Source organism: Hyperoodon ampullatus (assembly GCF_949752795.1).
Source record: "Hyperoodon ampullatus genome assembly, chromosome: 3".
Taxonomy (NCBI): domain Eukaryota; kingdom Metazoa; phylum Chordata; class Mammalia; order Artiodactyla; family Ziphiidae; genus Hyperoodon; species Hyperoodon ampullatus.
The window spans coordinates 151690971-151714846 of record NC_136916.1 but is presented as its reverse complement, the minus strand read 5'-3'; the positions used below and the strand labels follow the sequence as shown (position 1 = coordinate 151714846).

The 23876-nt window shown below is 38.8% G+C and overlaps 1 protein-coding gene across 4 annotated transcripts in view; it reads right to left on the bottom strand.

The window, feature by feature from the left end:
• The window catches only part of LIN52 (lin-52 DREAM MuvB core complex component), a gene marked incomplete at both ends in the record, with an annotated part of 112889 nt that extends 89999 nt beyond the window's left edge, over nucleotides 1-22890 (bottom strand). Inside the window, 5 exons of one of the 4 annotated variants that reach the window (XM_079698980.1) lie at nucleotides 10718-10801; nucleotides 12725-12791; nucleotides 16170-16207; nucleotides 17767-17841; nucleotides 22860-22890. In XM_079698980.1, coding sequence (XP_079555106.1) covers nucleotides 10718-10801; nucleotides 12725-12791; nucleotides 16170-16207; nucleotides 17767-17841; nucleotides 22860-22890 — 295 coding nt within the window. Of the gene's footprint in view, nucleotides 1-10713; nucleotides 10802-12724; nucleotides 12792-16169; nucleotides 16208-17766; nucleotides 17842-22859 lie in introns of all 4 variants that reach the window. The other 3 variants (XM_079698981.1, XM_079698983.1, XM_079698982.1) reach the window with 3 other exon arrangements.
• Nucleotides 22891-23876: the final 986 nt, after the last annotated feature.

The window sequence follows — 23876 nt, the reverse complement described above, 5'->3', positions numbered from 1 at the left end:
GCGGGCTTTCTCTAGTTGCGGTGAGTGGTGGTTTATCTGCGGTGTGCGGGCTTCTCATTGCGGTGGCTTCTCTTGTAGAGCACGGGCTCTAGGCGCGTGGGTTTCAGTAGTTGTGGCTTGCGGGCTCCAGAGCTCAGGCTCAGTAGTTGTGGCGCACGGGCTTAGTTGCTCCGCAGAATGTGGGATCTTCCCGGACCAGGCTTCGAACCCATGTCCCCTGCACTGGCAGGCGGATTCTCCACCACTGCGCCAACCGGGGAAGTCCCTGAAAGCTTTATTTTAAAACAATTAAATTCTTCTTGAAAATCTAAGCTTATTTCATCAATTTTAGCTAACATTCCAATTTTAATTTAATAAGGCATTGTCTGATACCACTTGATAACCAGGAGAGTCAAAGGATAGAACAAGATAAACTGAGATGAGAGAGCTGAACCCATTCTGAGGGTCTTATAACCAGGTATGGAAGCTATTGAATTAAACTACCACATTTTTAGTTTTTTCTACCCATCTCCTTCATCAAAAGCAAAATGTTATTTCTGACAATAGGGAAACAGAGCATCAAAAATACACATTGCTTAAGAAGGGAATTTTTTTTAATGTGGAGAGATGAAAAGGAAAAATAAAAAGCTAAAAATCAAGTAAGGTATCAACAAAGTTAGGCAAGTAGTCCAGTAAAGACATAAGAATTTGTACCTAAATCAGAAACCCAGGTCAAGAGATATGGGTAGAGGAAAAGCCAGAAGTACAGTAAGACTCATACTGCCATCTAGAGGTTAAAGGCTACTGAAAAATCATTTTTCTCCTCAATCAATCAAGTACAGTTAATTTAACTTTTAACTATTATAGATAGAGGTACAAGCTTTGTAAAGTAAGCCAGTCAAAGAAGTCTGATGTCAGGGCACAAAGAAGAATATCCAGGGTGTAAGAGTCCCACTTATTCTCTCCCTGCCCTCTTTCACAGATTAAAATAAGAAATTAAAAGAGCTAACTGTTCTTTAGAATTTTATCTAGATGGGAAACAATTTCTAACTACTACAAATGGTCACTTTTTCAAAAACCACATACCTAGAGGGTGGAGAAGTCTACTTTACCACAGCCTAGCTTGGAAGCAGAAGTTTTTCTTTGGTACCACCACCAAAGAAAGTTGTACCAGAGAATTCCCTGGTGGTCCAGTGCCTAGGGCTCTGAACTTCCACTGCAGGGAGTGCGGGTTCCATCCCTGGTTGGGGAACTAGGATCCTGCATGCCCCGCCACATGGACAAAAAATAAATAAAAAAGAAAGAAAAGAAGAGAAAAGAGGGGCTTCCCTGGTGGCGCAGTGGTTGAGAGTCCGCCTGCCGATGCGGGGGACACGGGTTCGTGCCCCGGTCCGGGAAGATCCCACATGCCGTGGAGCGGCTGGGCCCGTGAGCCATGGCCGCTGAGCCTGAGCGTCCAGAGCCTGTGCTCCCCAACGGGAGAGGCCACGGCAGTGAGAGGCCCACGTACTGCAAAAAAAAAAAAAAAAAAAAAAAAATAGAAGAGAAAAGAGGAAGGGAGGAAAGAAGGAAGGAAGCTGTACCAAATAATTTCTGGTGCAGACAACTTCATCAGTGTAGACTACCGGGATGACATATCAGGTTTTAATGGGGAAGTCTCAACCTTTTTTACAATAAAATGTTGCTTTTTAAAAACTAGTAAGTGATTAAATTTAGCCAAATAACAGTGCTACCAAAACAGCTAAATGAACATACAGGATTAAATGATAAATTAGCAGAAGCAACTACTTATATCAAAATAAGCTAAATTTCTTAAAGCTTTTTTAGACAGTAATATACTCAGTGTGATCTTATTTACTTAATAACTTTTTACCAATCTTTTCTTTATAATACAAGGTAATTTCAAACCAGTACAAGTAAATGAGTATAAATCAAATTGAGATTTTTATTATATGGTATATGGTGAAGTGTAATCAAAAACAAATGCATCGGATTCAACCTCTTCATGATAAAAACACTCAACAAACTAAGAATAAAAGATAACATCCTCAGGGAATTCTTTGGCGGTCCAGTGGTTAGGACTCCACGCTTTCACTGCCATGGCATGGGTTCAATCTCTGGTCAGGGAACTAAGATCCCACAAGCCTCGCAGTGCAGCCAAAAAAAAAAAGGATAACATCCTCAAACTGACAAAGGGCATGTACAAAAAAACTAATATCAGACTTAATGCTTTCTCCCTAAGATCAGGAGGAAGACAAGAATGTCCACTCTTGCCACTTCTATTCAACACTGTACTGGAATTTCTAGCCAGGGCAATTAGGCAAAAATTAAATTAAAAAAAAAAAAAAGAAAAGGAAAAGAGAAAAGAAAGAAAGAAGGGAGGGAGGGAGGGAGGGAGGGAGGAAGGAAGGAAGGAAGGAAGGGCTGGATGATTGGAAATGAGGAAGTAAAATACCTCTATTTGCATATGACATAATTCTGTATAGAGAAAATCTTAAGTAATCTACTAAAACACAATTAGAACTAATAAATGAGTTCAGTAAAGTTGCAGGATATAAGATCAATATACAAAAATTAATTGTCTTTCTCTACAGTAGCAATGAGCAAACTGAAAATGAAATTAAGAAAACAATTCCAGGGCTTCCCTGGTGGTGCAGTGGTTGAGAGTCCACCTGCCGATGCAGCGGACACGGGTTCGTGCCCTGGTCCAGGAAGATCCCACATGCCGCGGAGCAGCTGGGCCCGTGAGCCATGGCTGCTGAGCCTGTGCTCTGCAACGGGAGAGGCCACAACAGTGAGAGGCCCGTGTACCGCAAAAAAAAGAAAAAGAAAAGAAAAAGAAAGAAAACAATTCCATTTATAATAGAATCAAAAAATTAAAATACTTAGGAATAAATTTTAACAAATTAAGTGTAAAACTTATACTTTGAAAACTACAAAACATTGTTCAAAGAAATTAAAGGAGACCTGAATAAACAGAAAGACATACCACATTCATGAATCACCTTAATTTCATTAAGATGGCAATACTCCCCAAACTGATCTACAGATTCAATGCAATCCTTACCAAAATCCCAGCTGACCTCTTTGCAACAACTGACAAGTTAAAATTCCTATGGAAATTCATGGGACCCAGAATAGCCAAAAACAAATCTTGAAAAAGAAGAACAAAGTTGGAAAACTCACACATCCCAATTTCAAAACTTATTACAAAGTTACAGTAATCAAGACAGTGAGGGACTGGCATAAGGATAGAAATATAGGTCAATGTAATAGAACTGAGAATCCAGAAATAAACCCTCATGTCTATGGTCAATTGATTTTTAACAAAAATGCCAAGACAATTCAATGGGAAGGGAATAGTCTTTTCAACAAATGGTGCTGAAACAACTGGATATCCACACTCAGAAGAATGAATTGGGATCCCTACTTCACAACATATATAAAAAATTAACCTAAAATGGATCAAATACCTAACCATAAGAGCTAAGAATAAAACTCTTAGAAGAAAGCACAGGCATAAATCTTTAGGACCTTAAATTAGGAAACAGTATCTTAGGTACGACATCAAAATGTAACCAACAAAAGAAATAATTGATAAATTGGACTTCATCAAAATTAAACTTTTGTGTCCCAAAGAATACCATCAAGAAAGTAAGAAGACAACCCACAGAATGTAAGAAAACCTTTTGCAAATTATATATCGAACAAGCGACCTGTTTCTAGAATAAAGAACTCATACAACTCAATAATAAAAATACAAATAATCCAATTTTAAAATGGGCAAACAATCTGAATACAGTTCTCTAAAGAAGATATACAACTAGCCAATAAGCACATGAAAACATGCTCAATATCACTAGTTATTAGGCAAATGCAAATCCAAACCACAATGAGATATCACTTCTCATAATATATCCACTAGGATGGATTATGTAATAATTTTTAAAAAACAAATAATAAGTATTGGCAAGGTGTTGAGAAATTGGAACCTTCATACACTGCTGGTGGGAATGTTAAATGGTGCAGAGTCAGTATTGAAAATAGTCTGACAGTTCCTCCAAAGGTTAAATGTAGAGTTACCATATGACCCAGAAATTCCACTCCTAGTTATAAGCTAAAGAGAATGAAAACATATGTCCACATAAATACCTGTACATGAATGTTCATAGCAGCATTATTCACACTAGCTGAATAGAGGAAATAACCCAAATGTCCACCAACTAGTGGATAAAAATAATGTGAATAACTGGTAGATAAATATATCTATACAGTAGAATATTATTCAATCCTAAAAAAGAAATGAAGTATTGATACATGTTATAACATAGATGAACAATGAAAACACTATGTTAAGTGAAAGAAACCAGTCACAGAAGACCATATATTATATGATTCCATTTATATGAAATGTCCACAGTAGAAATTGATAGAGACAGAAAGCATATCCGTGGTGGCCTAGGCCTATGGAGTTTGGGGGAAAATGAGGAGTGACTGGTAATGGGTACAGAGTTTCTTTGAGGGGTGACAAATATGTTCTAAAATTGATTGTGGTGATGGCTGCACAACTCTGAATATACTAAAAATCACTGAATTGCACACTATAAATAAATGAATTGCAGGGTATGTGAATTACATATCAGTAAAGCTATTATAAAAAAAAGGAAAAAGAAGAAATGCATAAGAACCCCAAGCTTTAGCCCTAGTTTCAAATGGCACGGTCTTCTGCTTTCCCAATCATCACATTCTATTTAAAAATATCTTGAATATAGCCAGTAAGTAGGTCATCTGCATAACTACTACAAGGTTTGTAGCTTTCAAAGACGGGGGAAACCTTTTTTAAAAAAGGACAGAAACTGGTGAGAATCAGTATTCAGTAGGATTTACTGGGTTCAATGAGTCTTAGGAATAAAACAAGGTACGTTCTGTTGCAACTTAACATGACTAAATCAGGATCATGCCCAGATCATAATAGCGATGGAGTAGGGGTCAGGTAGAAGATAAAACCAAACCATTACCAACAAGCTTCACACTATCTTTACTATGGGTGGTTGATCATCCACTGTCATAAGAGAAAAATTCCAGACATTATGAGAACTTCAAATGTTACTTCTCATCACTAAAACACAGACTATCCAGAAAAAGAACAATTTCTAGAAGCTTCCACTTTTTCAGTTTTAAGTCAGTGGATTTCATTTTAAAAATCTGTCATTTCGGGACTTCCCTGGTGGCCCAGTGGTTAAGAATCCGCCTGCCAATGCAGGGGACACAGGTTTGATCCCTGGTCCGGGAAGATCTCACATGCCGTGGAGCAACTAAGCCCATGTGCCACAACTACTGAGTGCAAGCTCCACATCTACTGAAGCCCGCGCGCCTAGAGCCCCTGCTCCGCAACAAGAGAAGCCACTGCAATGAGAAGCCTGCGCACCGCAACGAAGAGTAGCCCCTGCTCGCAGCAACTAGAAAAAACCCGCGCGCAGCAATGAAGACCCAATGCAGCCAAAAATAAAAATATATATACATAATAAAATAAATTTTTAAAAAACCTGTCATTTCATCTAAAGGCATCAAGCAGTTGATCGTGCATTCAATCAGCAAATATACATTGCACGTTTACCATATGCCAGGTACTCTGTGGGCTACAGAGAGAGCCCCAAAATATGATTCTTACCTTCAAGAGTTACAATTAATCCAAGAGATAAGACACGTACCAAAAATCTCCCAGAATGATAAAATGAAACAAACGAACTGCTCTAGGAGCAATCTGGGAGGCCAAGAAAGCTATTTCACTTTCCAGATCAGGTATAAAAAGGAAAGGCTGATAAAAGAGGTAGATTCTGGCTGAATAATGAAGGACAAATAAAACTCCTAATATTAGAAATAGGTCAGGGAGGGTTTTCTGAGAAAAAGGAATAGCATGAACAGAATTAAGAAGATGGGGGAGTGTTCCGGGAAGAATATTTCAAATGAGGACAATGCATGGTGTTTTGGTAGAGGAGAAGTAAGAAGGCTAGACATTAGGCTCGGCCCAGAGTGAAGAGGATTCTGAATGCCATGCTAAGGAATCTGAACTTTATCATATGGGTAATGAAGTACTACTAATGACTTAAGAGCAAAGGACAAACAGAAGCAAACGGTACTTTGGAAAATTAACCTGTTAGTGGTAAAAAAGATGGACTGATATGAGGTAGTTGAAAGGCAGGGAGGGCAGTTAGAAGGTGACTACAATAGTTTCAGTAAACAGGAAGGACACTGAACTCAGATAGAAGTAACAGAAATGGAATTCTTTATATGGTAAGGCAGTTTTTTATATTTCTATATTTTTCATGGGAATGTCACATAAATTAACTGCCCAAATCAAGTCAGAGGGCCCCAATCATGAAAAGCTATAAATACCTACACAAAACATTATTGCATTCCAAAATCTGCACACCAAAAGAGTTGTCTGAGACATAAAAATGTACCAAATCAAAGGGCAGGGTTCATCTTCCAAAAGACACAATCTAGTTACTATCAGCCCTAGAAGGTTCACATTACCTCTATACTAACATTTAACAATGCTCCAGGGAAGTGACAAACAATCTTGCTTTGAAGACAAATATTTTTCGCATTTTTTTCTTTCCATCATCTTTATCAGTGCAGATATTTGCATGAAAACAGGATCACTGGTCCTTGGGGATTCATCAGTTCCTATTGCTTATTTTTCATCCATGTCATCCTCTCAATTAATGCAGGAAAGAGGATTGAGAGAGACATCGAAACACCAGATTAGGGTGTCAAGTAAATGTCAACCCCTAGAGTAGATGAATAATCTGTAAGGACAAAAAAAAATCTTGTTTTTATGCAAATACACTATACACAATAAAACAAAGAGAGTTTGTATCCAAGAAGTCCACTCCGTATCAATGTGATTCTTTCCAATTCTAAATTTAAAAACTATTTTCTGTATGTCAGCTAATTGTTATGATTGCGGAAAATAACAATCAGTAGCAAAGCACTGCTACAGAAGTTGAAAGAAGGTTGAATTTTGAACTAGAAAATAATTTTGAAAACTCTCAGCTGTGCTCATGGAACTCATCTGGCAGAATTTTGGTTCCATGCTTAAGGTGACTAAGCTAGGTGACTTCAAACCCCTACCTCCAAAGCCTTAAGTTTCAGAAATATAAATACTTAACAGTAATAATGATTTTAACTGTGTAGATTAAAAACTGAAACAAACCACACCAAGTTTTTGATTCTGTGAAAAGACATTAACACAGATTTATTGACGCTCAGAGAACTGACTCATTATTCTAAAAACTGATAAAGAGAAAGAATCATTCATCCAGTAAGAACAGCTTTCAAGGTAATAAATAATACATAGTCGATAAGATAAAGTTCTTTACAGAAAAATTCTAGCTAATAAGAAGGAATGACAGAATTAGTATATTACCATTTCGCAACCTATAATAAAATAGTGAATCTAGGCAGTTTTCAAAGGCTGCTAAAACTCTGGGTGTAAGGCTGATGAAGAATTTTACAATGAATAATAGATGAGACTAGCAATACCTTTATCAATGAATTAATCTTAACATCACAAAGAGAGACAAGCAGACACGATGTACCCTTCTATAGGATGTATACAACACCATTTATGAAATACTCTTGCCAAATTGAAAATAAAAGTAAAAATCAATCCTGTATCTGTGTGAGCTTCTAGATCTAGTTACTGGGAAATAAAAAGGGATAGATGGACATATTAAGCACTGCCACAGGGATGTAAGCAAAAAAATCCAGAATGCAGAAAATTCTACAGAACAAATAACGAATAATAATAAATGGCAAAGGAAAATAAACGGGAGGTGGAACTCTGACAGATTAAAAAAGACTTAAGAAACATATCAAATACAGTATCTTATTTAAATCCTGATTCAAACCAATCAACTATATAAAGACAATTATGAGTCAACCAGGGAAATCTGAATCCTGATTGGCTATCTGATGATATTAAGCAAGTATATTAAAATTTTTTAGGCACAATAATGGAATTGCAGTTATATTAAAAAGAAAAAAAAAAAGAGAGAAAGAGAGAGTCCTTGTCTTTTGGACTCACACATGAAGTTATTTGGTAGTGAGACGATATGATGCCTGAGATTTGCTTTTAAGTAATTATGTAGGTTGGTATAAGTGAAACAGATTGGCCGTATGCTAACCATTGAAGCCAAGTCATAAGTATATGAGGTCAATATTCTACTCTCTCTCCTTTGGTATATGTTAAAAATTTTCCATAATAAAAAGTGGGGGGCTTCCCTGGTGGCGCAGTGGTTGAGAGTCCGCCTGCCGATGCAGGGGACGTGCGTTCGTGCCCCGGTCTGGGAAGATCCCACATGCCGCGGAGCGGCTGGGCCCGTAAGCCATGGCCGCTGAGCCTGCGCGTCCGGAGCCTGTGCTCCGCAACAGGAGACGCCACAACAGGAGAGGCCCACGTACAGCAATAAAAAAAAAAAAAAAAAAAAAAAAAAAAAAAAGTGGGGAAAAAATACTTCATTATCTTTCTCAGTAGGAAAATAGAAAAAGAAAAACTAATCAGAGGAAATATAGTAATTTTATCTACAACAAACTAGAGACAACACTGTTGATAAACACATTTGGTAATATAGCATCTTCTTGATATAAGGAGCATAAAGCTTTATTTCATAAGAAAAACTGACACAGAGAGATAAAGGATTGATCACTGTGATCATTACAGCATGTATTATCCAGAGCTAGAAACAGAATCAAGTTCTATACTGTACAAGCCTCGCATTCATGAATTTAATAATCACAGGGTTTTCATTATAAACCCTTGAGGTCCATGACATACATGGTAATCAGTAATTTTGCCAAGACATAAACGTTAATCACGAGAAATAAATGACTAGTACACAGAGGAGTTAGGTAACGATGAGTGAACCTAGCAGACCACCTAGCAACCATACCTCAAAGCAGTTTTTTGTTCTCTGCTCCTTGATTCATGAAGTGATTAAAAAATGTTTTCGTGGTAAAAGAAAGTCAACTGCTAATGACAGTAATGGAAATACAGAAAATATAAAGAGGACTAAGGAAGTGTTATCTATTAGTCAAAAATTAGAAGTTTTAAATTAAATTTTAAAGTGAAATGTTGAATTTGGTAGTAAAATCAATGATGTGGACAAATCCACTATATGCTCTATAAACAAGAGAAACAATTTGTGAAACTATTGTTGGGATTGTGCTAATCAGTACAAAACTTGCAGTTTTGAAGAAAGTTATAAGCTATAGTAGCCTCTCAAAATTGTGCATTTATGAAGGTCTCTGGAGGTACCTATCCAATGAGAACAAAGTTCTAACCACTCTAATTATGCTGAGTATTTCTTTCAATTACAAAGTGAAAATTTTCTACAATTCCTTTTCCAGTTTTATAATGAATACAGTATGGAAAGAGATATAGTTTCTAAAGAAATAATTTTAAACTAAAATAATGGACAGCAGACAGGAATAGATGAGAACTTTAAAAGCATTACTCATGCTAGCAGATTATGTTCTTGGTCCATTACATAACCCTTCCTTTGGGGAAGCAATCCTCCCCTATTGCATTCCACATGATTTGAGTCAGACTAACCATTCCAACCTGCCTCTGCAGCTGGCCCATCTTGGTGTTCTATGCTACTTGGCCAAAGGACTGGTTCCAGGATAGATATGTGAGCCAAGATGGAACAGTCAGAGTCCTCCCCAGGACCTTTCTTCTGGAATGTTCAGAAAAGATGTTCTTTCCTTTGGGATTACAAGATTTAAAGACATATGAACTGGAGTTCCTATTGGCCACCTTCCCCAGTGCTAGATCAAAGAAGAATAATAACTCATGAGTGACGCAGAGCTTTGAGATGCGAAACTCAAAAAGTAAGAACAAGAGCACATTCCAAAGACATCATTAAGAGTCATGGATCTGGGGAGGGATGGACTGGGAGTTCGGGATTAGTAGATGCAAACTATTACATTTAGAATGGATAAACAAGGTCCTACTGTATAGCACAGGGAGCTATATCAAATCTCCTGAGATAAACCATAATGGAAAAGAACATAAAAAGGAATGTATATACGTGTATAACTGAGTCACTTTGCTGTACAGTAGAAATTACTACAACATTGTAAATCAACTATACTTCAGGGACTTCCCTGGTGGTCCAGTGGCTAAGACTCCCCACTCTCAATGCAGGGGACCCGGGTTCGATCCCTGGTCAGGGAACTAGATCCCAAATGCCACAACTAAGAGTTCGCATGCCGCAACTAAAGATCCCGCATGCCACAGCGAAGAACCCGCGTGCCACAACTAAGACCTGGCGCAGCCAAATAAATAAATAATATTTTTAAAAAACTATACTTCAATAAAAAGTAAATAAATAATGAGTCATGGCTCTAGAGATGCTCAAAGCTATTTCTACTCTAAGAATTTTGATTTATGTGAATAAAATCCTTCTTTTGCTTAAGCTAGTTTGATTTGACATTCTATCACTTAAAACTCTAAGAGTTTCCAATACACGTTCACTGTACGGCAAAAAACAACTTGTAACCTAGTAAACTCAGTAATTATTCCAGCACACTCTATCATAAGTGGCATACTTTAGATTACAATGGCTTCTTACCTTTAAAACACCTAATAAAGATACTTTCTGAATTATGACAGAACTCATCATGAAATATACAACATGCAACCCTGAATAAATGTGACCTGGGTACTCACACTCATCCAGCCCCAATTGATAGGCCAGGTTCTGAAGGCCTCGTACCTTCTCCATCAAATTAGCTGTGGTGAGGCTCCCCAGTTCTGAAACAGAATCATTTATTTCATTACCATTTCTTTCCACTGCTTTCTAGTAACAACTCATTCAGGTTGCAAATCCTTGTTATAAAAGTTTTCAAGTTTAATTCCTATAGAAAAATAGAAAATGGATTCATATCTCTTCTCATCCAATCATTCCCCCTACACACACACACACACACACAGGCAGTGAATTTTCCACCACTGCAAAATGCCTCAGATGAGCTTACCCACTTAATGAGAAGAGAGTCATCATAGACACAATAGCAAATTATGTGTTTTATCCTGAGGATCCTTTTATTACATTCATTTTGCCTATCACACAAAATGAATACACCATTAAAATATGAAACTTGTGATCCGACACAGAATTGAGAAAGCCTATAGACAGATCTCTGTCTCACTGTCATTTACAAGTCCTCATTATTCCAATTAATAAAACAGCAATAAAACACTTACTCTTCCCTATTTCCCTAAGTTTAGAAAACAAAGACTAAATATTAATCCAAACTTTACCTTCAAATCAAATTCCTATAAAAATTTTTACGTTTACCAGATAAGAAGACAGTATACTTAAAATAAAAACTTACTTTCCGAGATTTTCATTTAAATAGCACCCAATTCCTTTTAAGTTTTAGACATAGGTCAATTTGCATGACACCTAATGCTCTGATCCCTTACTAAAACTTTAAAGTTTCCTTAGAAAATACATGCTGATGGGATATTATATAAATGTCTGTTTGGAACATTAGAACAATGAACCCAAGATGCCCTTGAGACTTAATTTTCCCTTGGCTGGAGGAGGGGATCTGCTTTTAAGCATTTCATGCAGAAGAATGAATTCCTTCTGAAATCAAATAGAGGTGTTATTTTCTGCAACTTATCATGCCACACTCATTATCTATATCTGGCATAAGCAGACTTTCTTGATCCGTTCAGCTGCTTAAATAGCTTAAGAATCCCAGATTTTTTACCTTAACTTCAGTCTATTACTTCACAACCATCATGAATCTTATCACCAGAAGGATGATAAAGAAATTAAATAAAGTAGAGCAAAATCAAGGAAAATTAATGTTTTTTAATTTAAATTTCTACTTTGTGGTTGAGTTCCAAGTCATTTATCAGACAATATTCACTACTTACAGTATTCTTTATGAGAGAAATTGATGAGATAGAAAGAACTAAAAGACAGCTCTTAACCCACTAAGGGGCTGTCAGTTAATAGTCCTGGCAGCAATATATGGCAGTAAATCCTAAATAAAGCACTTGTGTTATAGCGGTAAGAGACTAGTCTTAAAAAGATCAGGGTTTGGGGCTTCCCTGGTGGCGCAGTGGTTGAGAGTCCGCCTGCTAATGCAGGGGACGCGGGTTCGTGCCCGGGTCCGGGAGGATCCCACATGCCGCGGAGCGGCTGGGCCCGTGAGCCATGGCCGCTGAGCCTGCACGTCCGGAGCCTGTGCTCCGCAACGGGAGAGGCCACAACATTGAGAGGCCCGCATACCGCAAAAAAAAAAAAAAAAAAAAAAAGATCAGGGTTTAAATTTTAACTCTTTCTAATAAACCTTGGTTAAGTTAACCTCTGAAACTTAGATATCATACCTAACTCACAGGACCTATATGAGAATTAAATAAGAAAATTTACGTGAGAGCTTTTAGTTAACTCTAAGCATCATACAAAATAAAGTTAATATTAAAGGAATTTAGCAGCAGAAGAAATCATTATTACTGAGTCTTGAATTGGCAGGATTTCTACACATGGAAAAGTAGAGAAGGGCATTTAGACATGAAGAACCATGAATAAGGATGGTTAAATAGGCAATTTGAAGCCAAGAATACTTGTAAGGGAATAATGAGAGAAAAATTGGAAAGGTGGTTTGTCAAGGAGCATAAATGTCAGGTTAAAGGTTAAAGGTTACCAGCACTGCTTACCTTTCAACATGTCGATATCGTCACGTTCTATTTCAGCCATCCATTTGGGTGGAGAGCTAGTAATAGGCTGTCAGAAAATAAGAATATATCCATTCAGATATACACAAAGTATGAAGAGACCCTACTCTTCTTTCTTATAAGAAAAGGAGTTTTTCACACAGCCTTCAGGTTGTTTGAAAATACTGGCAAATTATAATTTCAAAGACCTAGATTTCTCCAGGTTCAGATATGGCCTACAAATAGAACCCTTACAAAATAATACTGCTCATCTTTAAAAGCTGGTTTTAAAGAAATGGTCTTGGAAGAATTAGGTCTGACCACTATTACTGTTGTATGCATAAAAGATTGGTATAGTTGTGAAAGAAATTACTTGAAATTCAGTACTGGTGAAAGCCTCCAACTGAACTGTTTGAAACAATAATCAGGAAGTAACATTCTCTGGCAGAGGAGAAGATTCAAAGAAGAACCAAAAATGAGAAAATCTTCAATCTGAATGAGAGAAGATTGGAATGATCATTACTTGAAATTTCATTTTATTGTAAACATTTCAGAAAACTTTAGAATTTTAAGTTTCTTTTCATTTCTGAAAGTGAACTTACAAAACATGAAAGAGAACCCATTCTTGGAATAGCTTTGGAGTAACAGTTTTCAATCCTGGTTGCACATGAGAATCATCTGTGTAACTATGAAAAAATACAGACAACTAGGCCATAACCCAGATGTACTGATTTAGAATATCAGGGTTTGGGAGAGGGTACCCTGGAAAGAATGGAGAAAGGGCATTACATATGTATTTTTTAAAAGCTCCACAGCTGCACATGAACAATTCTGATGAGATTTTACTTCAACTTTGAGTCCCTTTTCTCTTCTTTTTCTTTTTTTTTAATTGAAGTATAACTGCCATATAACATTCTATTAGTTTCTGGTGTCTAGCATAATAATTCAATATTTGTGTAAATTGTGAAATGATTGCCACAATAAGTCCAGTTAACATCTATCACCATACATGGCTACAAAAATTTTTTTCTTGTGATAAGAACTTTTAAGATCTATTCTCTTAGCAACTTTCAAATATGCAATACAGTATTACTAACTATAGTAATTTTCCTTTTTAAATTTCCTTTTCCTTTTTAAAAAATTAACATTTATTTGGCACTCTGTGACAAGCAGAACACTTTATATGCATCATGTCATTTAATTTCCAAATCAACCCTATGAAACAGGTATTATTATCCTCCTCATTTTACAAATAAAAAAAAACAAATGTATAGGAAGATTATAAATCACTTGCCTCAGGTCACAAAGCTATTGGAGCCAGGATTCAAAACCCATGAAGTCTAAGTTCAAAAACCACTACTCTATACTACCTCGCCTTGAAGGCTCTAGGTCAAATTCACCACTTCTACCCCAGTAGAGAATCGGACTATACCAGGGGATCTTAACCTGGGGCCCTGGGATGGCCCTGAACCCCTAGAAACAAAACTCAATATATATGTGCATACTTCTAAGGAAAAAGTGTAGATATTTAATCAGATTTTCAAAAAACACCATGCTCTAATAAAAGTTTTTTAAAAACCACTTATTTATGTTTACAACTTAAAGTACTTAGTTGTAACGAATATAATTAACTAAACTAAAAATCATTATGAATGAGAATTTAAGAAAATTAAATCAGGTACTTTCTACTCAATCTACTAGATAAAAGCTGATCTAATAATAATAGCTACCATGTACTGTTTATTAGTTCTTGGCAGTATGCAAAGTGTTTTACATGCATTATGGCATTATTATTATTATTATTATTTTTTGCGGTATGTGGGCCTCTCACTGTTGTGGCCTCTCCCGTTGCGGAGCACAGGCTCCAGACGCGCAGGCTCAGCGGCCATGGCTCATGGGCCCAGCCGCTCCGCGGCATGTGGGATCCTCCCGGACCGGGGCATGAGCCCGTGTCCCCTGCATCGGCAGGCGGACTCTCAACCACTGCGCCACCAGGGAAGCCCCCATTATGGCATTTTATACTAAGTTCTATGAGGTAGTTTCGATGAGAAAACTAAGGCTCAAAAATGTTAGGAAACTTGCTCATGTCACAGATAGTAAAGTAGCAGATTCAGGACTCAAATCCAAGTGTGTCTGACTCCAAAGCCCTATGCTATCCTATACTCCTCATGCTCAGGCCTTCCTGGACGCTAAAGTAGCACACTCCAGCTTTCATACAACCCTAGCTCCTGAAAAAATGAAAGAAGCTACAAAGTCAGACTCCCTTTGAACAAACATGCTCATAGGACCTGAAAGCCACAGGCCCAGAAGAAGGGCCTTAATATTTAACTCAGCACCTTTAACCCTATTAATGAGTAGAGAATGCTAAGCATATAGTAAGGTACTAAGAGAGTTATATTACAAATCCCCAATTTGTTAATAGAAAGAGCATTAGCTTTGGAATCAGACAGATCTGTGCTCAAATCCTGGCCTGTCACTTGCTAGGACTTGGGCAAGTAACTTAACTTCCAAGTTTCTCTGCCAGTCAGTGCTTTTAACTTTGGGCACAAATGCTTTTAGGTCTGGTATAATGAATATGGATGCTAGTAATTAGACTTATGGGTTCAAAGCCTGGTTCTGCCATTTATAGCCTATGATCTCGGGTAACCTAGTTAACCTCTTTGTGTCTATTTCTTTGTCTGTAAAATAGGGATAATAATAGTACCTATACCTCATATGTTTATTCTTTTTCTTTTTTGGCTGCACCACGTAGCTTGCAGGATCTTAGTTCCCCAACCAGGGACTGAACCTGGGGCCACTGGCAGTGAAAGTGCCGAGTCCTAACCAATGGACTGCCAGGGAAGTCCCCCTCACACGGTTTTGTAAAGACTAAGTAATGTACGTAAAGTACTTAGAACAGTGCCTGGCATACGGTATGCATCATGTATGTGCTAGCTAATATTATAATCATCATATTTTCCTGGTTGTGGGAATATATAAGAGAACATATTTAGAGCATCTAGCACAATGTCTGCTGTCCTGGAAACAGAAAAGTTGTGGCTCTAATGAATGTCTTCCTTCAGTTTCTGACGAGCCACTGAGAAATTTCAAAATCCTCTAGGGAGGTATAAGTTAAAGTCATAATGCATCACATAAACAAAAGAGAAAAGCTTCAAAATCATAGTTTGGGCAAAAAGAATACTGGCATTACATTAAATATTTCAACTGCCTTACCTTAAAATCTTTTAAGCTGAGAGAAGAGGCTAATAGTCAAAGGTCAAAATATCAAAATAGAGCATGAACATCATTAACATGATGATAACATAAACAGATTTCCAGGGCTGTGGTTACAAAGTAATTTGAAGGCTATGACATTATTCTTGAAAATAAAGAAATAAGAGATAGTTGAGATTTTACCCAGAAGCAAAATGTTGGAAAAACTTCATTAGGTAAGTAAGATATTACTTACACTTTTGAAGGAAGCTGCAAATTCAGCAACACCTGGTACTAAAAAGAAAAAACACAACATTAGTCATTCAGTAAACATTTTAGTGTCTCTTACATAGAGGATTCAAATGAGAAAACAGCCTTGTCTTCCAGGAGCTTATGGTCTGGAAGAAGAGACAGAGTAAATCAATAACTATAACATTTTTTAAGTGCTTCAAGAAAAATACCAGTTGCTATGGGAGGACAAAAAATGAAAATCTAAATCAGACTGAGGAGGCAGGAAGTTTCTCAGAGAAAATAATGCCTCAACTGAACTTCAAAGGATCAGAAGTTAGCTGAATGAGACGGTGGTGAGATCTAATATCTCTTACCAAAAACTTAAAATTTCCTTTTTAGGTATGCTATTCTATCAATCCAATTGTTTATTTAAATATCTCACAGAAAGAATCATATTAAAAAAGAGAAAAATAAAAATCAGATATTTAAAAAGAAGGTTCAACCTCACTAATAAAGAAATATAAACTAAAAATAATAAATATCAGTAACATCCAATACTGGCTAGTATGTAAGGAAATGGGTACTCCCATACACAGTCATCCTCTTCCATATGCACAAAGATATATGTGCAAGGATATACATTGTTAAATTGTTTGTAACATCAAAACTTGGATATAACTTAGGTTTACATATAGGGTATGAATACATAAGCTGTAGTAGATCTATACAATGAAATATTTTTTTTAAATGAAGTAAGTCTATACCTATCAACCTGGAAAGATCCATTAGTAAGTTACTAGGTAGAATATGTTAAGCTGTAGATCACTGTACATATGACTTCATCATAACAAAACAAAAAACTCTCTATACACTTAAAATATTTATTTGCCTATCTGCGTAAGCATTAAAAAAAAAAAGGTCCAAAATATCGGTACTAAACTATAACAGCAGTTAACTTTATCAGAGTCCTTAAAGGAAGCAAGGAATTACTTTATGCATCTCGTATTGTCTGACACATTACAGATGAAGTTTTTCAAAATAATTATTTTTTAAAGGCTCTCTATCATTTCCTGAGTCACACTGTATTCTGAAAAAATTAAACCACCAAACAGCTATTCTTAACACCAGACCACAGAATTCAGTCTCCTCCTTTGAAGTAAAATTAAAATTTTAATCACTACAGCTAAATGATAACTCTTCAAAAATCTCCCTCAAAGTAGCACTGGTTTTCCTGCATTGATTTTTGAGCTTCTTCTTTTAATTAATTTATTTATATTTATTTTTGGCTGCATTGGGTCTTTGTTGCTGTACACAGGCTTTCTCTAGTTGCGGCGGGCAGGGGCTACTCTTCGTTGCGGTGCGCGGGCTTCTCACTGCGGTGGCTTCTCTTGTTGTGGAGCAAGGGCTCTAGGCACACGGGCTTCAGTAGTTGTGGCATGCGGGCTCTAGAGTGCAGGCTCAGTAGTTGTGGCTCATGGGCTTAGTTGCTCGGCAGCATGTGGGATCTTCCCGGACCAGGGACTGAACCGTGTCCCCTGCATTGGCAGGCAGACTCTTAACCACTGCACCACCAGGGAAGTCACTCCTGCATTGATTTTGATATAAAGAAACCAAAAACTTACATTGCTCTGGCCAAAGATCTGGTGAAGCTCGGTCAAGTTTTTCAAAACTTAGCAAAGATGTTTCCAGATCTGCCCCTAGAACAAAACACTCAGATGAGCTAAGAAGATACAAAGCACATTATTTTGCATTTTATGACATATCAATCTCAAAGAACAAAATAAACTGGAACACTCACTCACCTGGAAGTCTAGAGATTTGAGTTCTATGACTACTGATGCTACTGAGCCATGATGTTACACAAATAAGCCATTTCCCTCATCAAACCTTACTTTTCCCATCTCTAAAACAAGAACAATATTTTAGTGGGGTACTGGGAAAAATGAATGTCAACAAACCCACCTGCATCTTTACTCATACTCTTGAACTTTCCTCCCAATCAATGAAGTGTCCCTGCTCCCAAGAAAAACAAACTCCTCTGATAGGGCCCTGGATTCCATCTTCTCTTGCTTTGTCAAAGACGTGATCTTGAATAATCTCTTGCACAACCAGTTTCTACCTTTCTCTACTGGCTCAAACTCAACAGCAAGTAAGCCTGCTCTGGAATTTACCTTCTTTGAAGATACTCTTCCTTGACCCCATGACTTCCTCGCTCCTCCTTCACTGCAAAAGTTCTTGAGTTGTTCCTCCTGCTGTCTCCACTTCCTCACCTTACATTCTCTCCTTAACCTACAACAAACAGGCTTCTGCCCCTACATGTGTGGAAACGGCTGTTGTCAAGATTATCTATGACCTATGTTGCTAAATCGAGTGGTCACTTCTCTGTTCTCTCTTATGTGACCTCTCTGCAGCATCCACCCACTGACCACTCTCCTTCAAACACTCCACTTCCAGCTTCTATAAAACCATTATGCTGGTTTTTCTCCTTCCTCACTGACTCCTTCAGTCTCTTCTTCCACTCAGGGCTGACTTCACTCCCTACCCTAGGCTGACTTCACTCCCTACCAAAAGTCTCCCAAGGAAATCTCATCTAGTCCCATAGCCTTTACGACCATTTATATGCCAATGACTTCATACTTCTACTTCCAGCCCTAATCTTTCCCCGGACTTTGAAGTTAGATATCTAAGTGGCTACTTGACATCACTCTCTATTAACATGTGTGAAAAACCATAATCCCCCAGTCTTCTCCATCTCAATAAATAGCACCACCATCAACTCCAGTTCTCAAAACAAAAACCCAGGTGTCATCCTTCATGCCTCCCTTTCCTTCACTCTTCCATAACCAACCCATTAGTAAATCCAGTAGTTTATCCCTCTAAAACACACCATGAAATCACATTAATTAACCAAGGAACCATAGCTTCTCTCCTGGACTACTTCAATAGCCTCTTAATAGGTCTCCCTGCTCCCATTCTTACCCCTCCCCCTCCCTACCCCTAAATCTACACTCTGCAAAGTAGCCAGACAGATTTTTTTTTTAAAATGTCAATCAGTTCACGCCACTCTCAAGCTTAAAGGACTTCTTCCCGGCTAAATTCATGAACGCACATCTATTGTGACCTATAAAATCCTACATGATCCAGCCCCTGCCTGATTCTTCAACACCATTTTCTCTCCATTCTTGCCCTGGCACACAGTAGGTGCTCAATATTAACGACAACAGTTAGGGACTTCCCTGATGGCACAGTGGTTAAGACTCCATGCTCCCAATGCAGGGGGCCTGGGTTCAATCCCTGGTCGGGGAACTAGATCCCACATGCATGCCGCAACTAAGAGTTCACATGCCACAACTAAGGAGCCCACCTGTCGCAATTAAGAAGCCCACCTGCCACAACTAAGACCTGTCACAACCAAACAAACTAATTTAAAAAAAAACAAAACGACAGTTAACATTTGTTGAGTACATACTGTGTGCTCGGTATACTAATTAGCTGCATAAATTGGTTGATTTAATGATATAAACAGTGGTTCTTAACATTTTCTGGGTAAGCCACATTTTTGAAGATCTGAAAAAAAAAGCTATGGACTCACTCCCCAGAAAACATACATATTTATAAAATTTGTCAACATGTGCTTTTCTCTAAACTAAATTTTTTTCCCCAAATATTCTAAGGGACCCCATGTTCATAGCAGGATTACTTACAATAGTCAAGACATGGGAACAACCTAAGTGTCTGTTGATGGATGAAGACACTGTGAAAATACACACACACACAATGGAATATTATTCGGCCATATATAAATGAGGAAATCCTATCATTTGCAACAACCTGGATGGACCTTGAAGGCATTATGCTAAGTGAAATAAAACAGAGATAGAAAAATACTGTATGATCTCACTTATATGTGCAATCTAAAACAACCAAACAAGTAAACTCATAGAAAAGAGATCACACTTGTGGTTACCAGAAGTTGGGGGTAAGAAGAGAGGTAATTGGAGGAAAGTGGTCAAAAGGTACAAACTTCCAGTCATAAGGTAAATAAGTACTAGGGGTATAATGATGACTATAGCTAACACTGCTGTATGATATACAGGAAAGTTAAGAGAGCAAAGCCTAAGAGTTTTCATCAAAAGGAGAAAAAATTTTTTCCTTTATTCTTCTTTCTTTTCTTTTTACTGTATCATTATGAGAAGATGGATGTTAGCTGAACCTATATATTTAAGGGAATTTCCAATAGCATTCTAATTGGGAAAGAACTCAACTCTAATAAATTGCCTTAACTAAAGCATCCAAAAATGGCAACCAAACAAACAAACCAAAAAAAGCTGTGTGAAACGCAAAATGCCAATTTTCAAATTCCCAAAGAATGTTACTAATGGAAAGTTCAACCATGACAAAATAAACTTATTGAGGGTAGGCTCCAATAACCAACAAATGTGACCCTGTGATACCACAATCTGGGGCATAACTCAGACTCTACTGTGAGTGTTATTCTCATACATTAAGTAACTAATGGCTTTAGTTAGATTTCAATTTTCTCCTTTTCAAAGATGTCCCAGCAATTTTAGCGTTAAAAAGAGAAACACTAAATGACCTAAACATTTTTTCATAGCAAGATAATTTAATGGTGATAATTTTAAATCTTAAAGACAGAAACAGGTGGAACACTAAAAATAGAAGTGAGAGAGCTAGGCAGTGGAATATTTTAGGATAAGATACTTATTTAGAAGCTAAATTTAAGTTCAAAGTGCTCAACTTGATTTTGTCAGATTAAAAAGATTACAGGGAGAGGGTGAAGCTCTGTAAAAGATGAGCATGAAAAGTTTTAAAAATCTAGAGTGCACATTGAGTGACAGTGGATATGGCTAAAAGACCAAAGGAAAAAAATACATTTCCAGTATTCTTCCTGGCCAAAGAGAGGAAAAGAAATTGAGAGAAGACAGGGGAAAATCAAACATAAGGAACAAAACTTTAAAATATAAAGACAACTTAGTAATAAGCTAAAAATTTTAATAGCAATTCCTTCTACTTCTATCACTTGGCTGTTTTTTTAAAAAACTGTGGTAAGTTATACATAAAATTTAACATTGTAATCAGTTTTAAGTGTACAGTTCAGTAGCATTAAGTACATTCACATTGTTGTGCAACCATCGTCACCATCTATCACCAGAACCTTTTCACCTTCTCAAACTGAAAGTCTGTACCCATTAAACAATAACTCCCCACTCACTTGGCTGACTTTTTAAATGCCCCTTTTTTTTTCCTGAGGGGGAAAAAAAAAGGACATTTTAACAAGAGAGCACCCGGGCAAAATAATCTCTTTTAACTCCCAACACCCATAACTTCTTATACAGTATGTACCCGTGCTCAAAAAACTTAAGACTCAGTTAAACTTAAGACTGAGTAATTTATTATTTATGCATATATCTAATCAGTCTTTCAATAAACGTGAATTGAAGGCCTACTGCTTGCCAGGCACTGTGTTAAGCCCTGGGATCCAACTATGAACAAGACAGACTTGGAATTTACAATCTGGTGTGAAAAGGGCAAAGTTAACATAATAACTATTCTGTCAAGGAAGGTACAGAGAAAGTGAATAATGGTGAAGAAGGGCAACTCCAGCTACTGTGTTCTGGGAAAGCCTCTCTGGGAGGTGACATCTAAATGAGACCTGAAACTGCAAAAGTGTTTATGTGTTTGATTAATCTTTTCCTTTCCCAAAGCACCTAGAATAACGCCTTTCATATAGTAGGATCTCAGTATAGCTTTCCTGGCCTCAATTTCCTCATTCCTGAAACGAACTTCCAAGATTCCTTCCAAACACAAAATGCCTTTGTCTGACAGAAAACTAACTATCAGTGAAATGGACGCAGGGATGGGGGTGGTCGAAGCAAGAATTAAGTGAGTTCAGAAATGACTGCAAGATCCTAACCCTAAAGCAGAACGGAGCGCAAAACCCTGTGGGTATACCAAAACCACTCAATTACTATTTGAGATGACTTGCCTCTTAGACAACATACAAGCAGAAATCGTTCATTCACTCAGCCTTAGGAAACAACACATAAAGCAGAAGCTACAGAAGTTGAGACGTGTGCATGACTACGCTAAAAAGCTCAATTCTCATTTTCCTCGGGACTCTCATTGCGAGGGACCGAGAGAGTCTCTTCCTTAGCCGCCAGGGCAACGGTCCCAATCTAAGGAGACAGGAGAGAATCACGTTTCTCTTGCGGTTCAATCCCGGGATGAGGTCAGCCACCAACCCTAACAAGCGCTTTAGAAAATCGTTCCGGATGCTCAAAGAGAGGAGAATCGACCCTTCAATGGGGCGCCCGGAGGAGAAAGCTACACTAAGGCGCCTCCTTTCCTCAGCAGTATCTCCTCCTCGGCCCTCAGCCTCACCCAAATGGGGCTTTAGCGTACTAAAGCGGACCAGGGCGGAGGACCACGACGACTCTCGTCCTTTTGCCCAGAAAGGGTCCCAAGCGGGTGCCCTCCTCCACCCGCCTGGTACACTGCAGAGAAACTGGGCACCTCCAGAGCCGCTGTGAAGAACCGGCGAGCTGAAGATGCACCCACCTCCCATGGAAAAGAAGTGGAAGGCAAAGGAGAGCCCACGAAAGAAATGTAAGTTCGAGGGGCAGACGGAGAGTGGAAGTTCCCAGGAGAGTACAGAAGGAGGTTGCAGACGAAGGGTCCCTAAACCGGCTCTTACCGTCTGTGGGAGACGCCATCTTCCAACCCATGTCACGTGACGTGGCCAACCGTCGGCGGGAAAGCAAGGATCCATAAGCCACGCCCCCAAAGAGAAACCCTATTCCCAACACACGGCCTGGTCTAGTTTCCCCGACCCATAGGGCAATGTTTCCATGGCTCCGCCCCCAGTGCTAGCCGTACCCCCTCGCGCAGTGGGTGAGGCGGAGCTACTGCAAAATTCTTGCAGGATCTTATTTACTTTCTTCAGTGGGTGGGGCCGCGGTTGTGCCTGTGGCCAATCGCAGTTCTGGGTTCGGGGGCGTATTCCCCGTGTGCTCAATATAGAGTACCCCAGTCAGGGGCGTCTTCCCTACCTCCGCCAACAGAATTTGTTGAGGTGGGGGGGGGGAGTGGGCGAGAGCTCTATCACTTCTGACCAATCGGATACCCCCAGGTCTGGGACTGAGGGGCGGAGCCAAGAGTTAGGGCGAGTGATTGGCTAGGGGAAATTGTCCTTTCCACCAATGAGGAGGTGCGGCAGGATGGAGGGGAGAGGAGAGGCCTGGCAGCAGTAGTGCTTGTGGACAGACTCAGACTGTGAGGTACGGGGGCCTGAGAAGAGGCAATCGAGAGCCATGGCGGCGGTGGCGTCGGTGGCGGCGGCGGCGGCAATGCGGGCCCGGATCCTGCAGGCGAGTGAGGGTGGCGCCAAGGGGTCGCGAAACTAGAAATTCGGTCCTTTCCGTCCGCTCTCTGAGCCAACCCCTTCATGGCTGACCCTCCTGTGCCCATCGGACCAGTGCGGCCCTGTCCCACACCTTACTCAGTATCCGTCTTCGTTGGATCCAGCCCTGGACTATCACCCCTCTCCCTGTTATTCTTGAGACTCCCTCTTTCTGGCTGTGGTCCACTGTCCTCCTCCAGCCCTGCCCCGCCCCTGCCGACACTCTCTTGCCCTCACCTCTATCGGTCTGCCCACCGTCTTTCCCTTTCACCTCTGCACCAGCCACCTCTATGCCCCAAAATCCCCCTTCTG